This window comes from Aplysia californica, unplaced genomic scaffold (genome assembly GCF_000002075.1).
Source record: "Aplysia californica isolate F4 #8 unplaced genomic scaffold, AplCal3.0 scaffold01001, whole genome shotgun sequence".
NCBI lineage: Eukaryota > Metazoa > Mollusca > Gastropoda > Aplysiida > Aplysiidae > Aplysia > Aplysia californica.
The window spans coordinates 182953-189483 of NW_004798271.1; the positions used below are offsets into that span (position 1 = coordinate 182953).

Consider the following 6531-nt stretch of genomic DNA (forward strand, 5'->3'; position numbering starts at 1 on the left):
ACTCCTACCCCAACCCCTAGCCCTCTTTTCTACTCTGTCTCGTAAGTGGTCGCTCGTTATGGAAGTCCTCCCTTCACCTTATATACGAGGTGATTGTTTCCATTTTCCTTCCCCAATAATAGTATAATAATAGTATAATTAATAGTCTACTGTGCATACACGCACCTCAATAAAATGGTGGTGCGAGGGGATATCCCCCCCCCTGTAAAAAGGGGAGGTGCAGGGGGTCTCCCCCTACTAAGCTAATGATTTGTGACAGTTTTTAGTGCCAAAATCGTTCTCAGCACACTAAAATACAGTAAAATAAATAGTGCAAAAAAATACTCTAAAGTGAGTTTGGACCTTGTAGAATTCTATAAATTTACCGCCTGGCATTCAGTCGAAGCATGTTACATCATGTATGAGCTTGGTTCGGATGATTCAAGGTCCATACTCTGTACTGTGTATTCTGTTCCTTACTTTATTAATAGAATCTACTTTCTTCATCAATTGATTTAACTGCTTGAGAGGCAGTGTTTTTATTATGCTAGTACTACCTTTATGCAAATAGTTGAACTATGTCCAAAAATGGATTAAGAATGGAGTGCTGCTTCATTTAATAAAAATAGTAATTAAAAAGTAATGGAAAATGACTTTCTCATTAGAGTTCTTCTCTTTTCAGGCCTCATGATCTGTCATAGAAGGGGGTTTACTGTCAGAACCTCTGTGAGGGAAGACACACATTTTGTCTTTCTATTTTTGTTTGTTACACAGAGGAAAGTTTTGTAGTTCAGTAGTAGTTGGGTTTGTTTTATTTTGGGACGGGGGTGGGGGGGGTTGTTGTAATCTTGATCAGAGCATATTCACCATGAGCAAAATGGAAATTCTTTGAGGCAAATTTGATATGATGGGTGTTTGGTGATGTGTGATAGGGTCATTAATGACATTATTATAATTACACTTGTATAGGTAAGTGTTCATGCTTGTCAAGCTATTGTCTAACCAGCTTTTATCTGATATCATCATTTCAGGTCTTGATCACCGATCTGTTGTCCTGTACTTGAGAAAGACGGTGCGTGAATGATCCACTGTCCTGTGGACAATCATACTGTACTGCTCAGTGACTATCTAATTATTCTAATTTACGTTTTGACAGAGTATTGGTCACCATGAGCAGTCTGCTGTAGCTCTAGCATCTCGTCGTCGTCAGTTGCTGTTGCTGCGGAGCCATGCTGTTCCTGACACTCAGCACCTTCCTCCTCTATAGCGTGCAGTGGATCAGCCAAACAATACGCTACCAGCGCTACGCGCGCGTCATGCAGCGTGTATTGCGCGGGGCCAGTGTGCTGGTGCAACGCGCCGCAGCTGCCCGCACGGGGTACCTGATCTCCACCTCGCTGCTCAAGGATGCGGCCGCTGTGACGGAGAGGACTGAGATGGAAGACGATTTCATTCGCCTGTCCAGTCTGGGGCCTGTGGTCAGTAGTATTTGTGTGTGAAAGCAGGGTCTGCTATTGTTGCTACCCCTCAGATTTACACTAAATGTGTCACGACACAGTACCGTCCCCATGGTTTTATGCACCCCGCATAATTTAGCTAAATTTGATCACTTTTTGCATAATTTCTGATTATTTTCCTTTATCGTTCTTTGTTATAATTTACAGAATAGCATAATTTCACATTTTTGGGCTCAGTTTGCATAATTTCAGAATTTTTCTTGCATAAAACGACGCGGACAGACAGTAAAATCAGGCACTCGTCAATTGCTGAGTATATGGAGTTATTGATTCAATATCATCTTTCAGCTTGTTCATTTATCTATCTTGCTTTTGATGAAAAATATAAACTCACCTATCAAGAATATAAATGAAGGTATTTGGGATTAAAGGTGATGGAGGGGTTGCTTGGTGTCGGAGGTAAAACTATTGAGAAAATGACCCCCAAAGTTTGGTGACTCCCATAGCTTAAATGTTCTTGGAAATTGCAAATTTATATTTTTGTGCCTTTAATCTACACTATTTTTGTAAAAATTCATAAAGAAATACATGTTTTTAATTGACTATAAAAGGGCTTTGAACCCCCCCAAACAAATTGGATAAAAATTATCCTACCTCCAAAAATTGCCTTCTACTTTCACTTTCATCTCTTCCCTTCACCCCTCCCTCCTCTCTCTCCTTCCTCCCCACCACCCCCTCTGTGCCGTCTGTATCCAGCAAGAGGTTGACCTCAGCTCCTGGACCTCTTACCTGGACGCTCCCTCGCGCTGCGCCAAACCCAAGGACGTCTGCGTCATGATGGAGGCCCGGCGACCGCGGAACCTCGACTCCTTCGCCAAACTCGAACAGAAGGTGGCCCCGGCATACCGTGTGCATGTGAGTACTGGGGCCTCGCAGTTTGTCTGAATTGTATGTTTGTCTGTCTTTGTGTATTTGAGTGGTTGGGAATGAATGTATGTGGGTGGATGGCGGGTGGTCTGGTGTGGTTTGCTCTTTCTTTCCTATCAAACATCTGTCGTCCTTATCTCTCCTCTTTCTTTTTTGTGTATGTTACTCTCTTGTAACACATCTATACTTCGGCACTTATATGACCTTGTGTTGCAAGTGCTGTAAAACCAATGAGTATATTATGTACCAAAGTGTGTTGTATCATGCGTACATATACATATAGTTGTCTCAGAACTATTTTGTCCAAAATGTACTCAAGTAAAGAGGCACTTTGAACAAAATAATTCTGAAGCAACGACATGTAAGTGTGTGTCTCTTCATGTTCCTCTCCCCAGGCCCTGGCCCATGCTAGCCCCATGGCCTGGAAGACTGCCGAGCCTTTCGGCATCATCCTCCACTGCAGCCTGCCCAACCTGGTCATCCTCACAGACGCCTTCGGACAGGGACGACTCACGCTGGACGAGGATCTCGAGCTTATCGGCCTCGTCAGTGAGTTACGCTTACTGACCTCTAACTTGTCTGCTTACTCAGTTACCAGAGCCCTCCAATTTTTGCTCTTTTGGCCGTCGAAGATTCTCGATTGGATTGGCTTTAAAGCAGATTCTTTTTCCTTACATTCTGTTTCAATGGGTTGTATGCAACTAATTGTAAATGAGGTGCAAACACATCTTTATTTTGGTTCATTTGCATTCATTTGCAATTCATGTTTTCTTGCCACGGTTTGCTCGTCATGTCATCTTAATCTGCTGGGTTTCTGGAGATTCTTTCCCCAAACTCCAATTTTCAGGATGGATTCAGAGGAAAACTTTCTGGTCATGGAGGGGTTGGCAGGTCTCTGGTGACCTTTGCCCTGTCCTGACCTTTGGTCTTTTTACCCACTGGTCAGTGAGTAACTCCTAGTGACCTGGCGTGGTTTGCTCCTTCTTTCCTATCTAACGTCTATGGTCTTTATCTCTCCTCCTTCTTTTTTATGTTTGTTACTCTCTTGTAACGCCTCTAATATTCTCATATGACCTTATGCAGTTGCGAGCGCCGTAAAACCTCTACTGAAACTAACTAAACTGAATGTTGTTTTTTTTCAATTTGTCATAAAATTTGATGAAATGGATTTGCGTAGGTTTGGCAGATTTATATTATGATTGTAAACAATTAATCAGTGCCTCATGCGCCAGCTGCAGTAGTGCTCTGTAAACAAAGAAAACGTACTACAGGCTCACTAGGTTTGATAATGTGTTTAGCAGCCCGTCTCAATTATAATTTCTATCAGCATTTTTATCTGCTGTCAAAATTACAGATCTACAAATTTCATCAGTGAAGCTATAATGAAAAGTTTACCCCTGACGTTTTGTATAATCTTGTTTCGTTTTGTCCCTTCTGTCACAGGCTAAAGGCCCTGGCTACCCCTCAGCTCCTGGGATGGGACAAGCCCCTGGCAACCCTTACTCCCGCGGCGGGCCGGGCTATGGCACGGGCTACCCACGACCTTCTGCAGGATACCCGCAGTGAGAGACCCGCACACGTGGAGATTGATGGAAGACGCCGGGACTGAGAGAGTTTTGGGAGTAGATTGTTGATGGAGATGATGGCCCAACACATCAGGACGCGGGACATTTTGGAATTGTGATGGAAATTGTTTTAAGACAGCCACCCATTGTCTAAGAGAAAGGTGGTTATCTTAGACAGGTGGATGTCTTGGACAGTGTCGTTATAATATAGAAAAGAAGCAAGTGGTGAAATGTGAAGTGGCTGTTTGTACAGGTGATTGTCCTATACAGGTGGCCGTCACAGCAGGTTAGACTGTAATTTGACGATGGATATAATGGTCGCACACATGGGAACAGAAAGAGCTTGGAAATAATTTGATGGTGAATATGACAGACTGTACAAAACAGACAATGAAGAAGACAGTTTTTTTCCCCTTACCCGTGCGGTGTGGATGATATTCACCGTACCGTATTTGCAACGTGCGTCAGGATGATGTGCATTATGCTGTATTTGCAACGCACGGCATTGACTTGTGTATAAATTGGAAATATTCCAGGATAGGCCAGCTACATTAAATGTTCCATGGTACATTCTTTTAGACGAAAGATAAGAATTGTCCTCTGACATGCTAGCTTAAGGGTTTGTGGCTTTCGTGATTTACTAACTTTTTTTTTTTGCTTTGCTTTCTAAAGAGTTTTCTGTACAAAGACATTTTTAAACAGGATCACCTTTTTCTCCTTTTTCCATGACTGTAGGTATAAACAGCGTGCGCTCAATGAGAAAACTGTCTTTAAGCATCTTTAGTAAAAGTAAATTATGGTCGTCTGTTGTGAACAGCTTGACCTAGTTTTCTCACAGGCGGGGTTGCAGCTAACCAGATGAACTTACTCGTTCCATTTGCTAAAGTGTGGTCAGCTGTGTGTGTTTGCTGTGTTCTTCGGTGCTAGACAAGTCATGTGATGGGTCATTCCATGAAAAGTGACACACTTATCGCGAGAGACAATGACCTACTGAGGAAATTCCAAGCTGTGACGGAGCCATTCTTTACTCTTTCTTTGTTTTGTTTTGTGGTTAGGTGCAACCTTCAACCCCCCCCCCCAAAAAAAAAACCCAGCCAAAAAACAAAAACCCAGTGTCTGGTGTAGCAGTTTGGTGCTTTGCTGTTGCATGCAAGAGACTCGGGTTTGATTCCCAAGTGGGAAGGGAATTTTTGTTAAGTATCTCGGTTTTTTCTGCCAGTTTGGGCCAAAAAGTCAGGGGAGGAAACCCGTCTCCTAAATGATCAAAATTGTGCTGATGAGGCTTAAAAACATTTAAATTTAAAAGGGAAGGATTACTTAATAAATTATGAAAGAAGAGTGGCTCTATCATTGCTTAGATATTTTTTCATCAGCAGGTTATCGTCTGTGCGTTACGTGTGTGGCTTGTCATGGTATGACCTTGACCTGACTATGTTACGGTTGTGCTGGACGTTCCGAGACATGTTGTGAGCTGGGGAAAAAAAGTTGATGACGGCGTGACTGCTGCCTCGATGTGTGGATAGTTCTGTGTGGGTGGTTGGTGGGTGCTCTGGTGTGGTTTTCTCTTTCTTTCTCTCCTATCAAACATCTATCGTCCTTATCTCTCCTACCTATTTTCTTTGTACGTTGCTCTCTAGTAACACCTCTAATCTTTGGCATTTATATAACCTTATATAAGTGCAAGTTCTGTAAAACTGTTACTAAAACTTAACATCAGGGTATACCTATTGTAAATAAGCAGCAATTTTTCTTTGTAAGGCACTTTTTTTTTTTTGGACTTCTTTTTTTTTTCTTCTCATAATTCACCCAATTGTCAGTAGTCAGTTCAGTAGCTGCAACATGATGAATCGTCGACAAGTAGGTAAATTGTCTTTGTCTGCTTCTGTCAGTTCTTTAACATGCTGTTTTGTTTTGTAGAGTTAGGTTTTTGTGGTGGAGACAGCGCTGCCTGGTGCGTCTGTCAGTCTGTGCTAGAAGAATGTGATTTAGAAGATAGTAAGAATTATTTCCGATGTGTTTGTGAGTCGCACTCTAAGTGTGTGTTCTGTGTGTGTTATGTGTATTGAATACCAGCATGTGGCACTTCTGTCTGGATGTGTTGTGTGTATCAGGTGTTGATGTGTCACACATCTGACTGGGTGTGTTGTGTGTAGTGTCTATCTAGTGTCATGTGTCAGCATGTCACACACAACCCTGGATGTGTTATGAACTGTAACGGTGACACAGGGTTCTAGAGCTTCGGTGGCTTAGAGTCAGATACATTTGTGACTGTCGTATTTTGTGGCAGAATGATATATCAAACAGTGGTCTGGATATTACAACTTCTTTCACGAGCCTGCAATGTATTCTGAGATTTAAAACGTATCTGCTATATATGTCTTAAATTTATACTTATCCTATAATGTATGTATTTATATAATGTATACCTACTGGCGTCTGTGGTGTAGCAGTTAGGCGCTTCGCTGTCGCAGGCGGGAGACCTGGGTGTGGAGAATTTTTATCGTGTATCTCTGTCTTTCTGCCGGGATGTGGTGTCCCTCTTTGCCCGGGTTGGCCCTGACTAGCAGGGTCAGAAGCCCGCCTCCTAAATGATGTAAATTGTA

The 6531-nt window shown here is 42.4% G+C and overlaps 1 protein-coding gene across 1 annotated transcript in view; it reads left to right on the forward strand.

Moving 5' to 3' along the window:
- Positions 1 to 1122: 1122 nt before the first annotated feature.
- The window catches only part of LOC101850856 (biotin--protein ligase), a gene marked incomplete at its 5' end in the record, with an annotated part of 16867 nt that continues 11458 nt past the window's right edge, over positions 1123 to 6531 (forward strand). Inside the window, 3 exon segments of the mRNA XM_013089628.1 lie at positions 1123 to 1457; positions 2193 to 2351; positions 2759 to 2912. Of these exon segments, the coding sequence (XP_012945082.1) occupies positions 1209 to 1457; positions 2193 to 2351; positions 2759 to 2912 (562 nt within the window).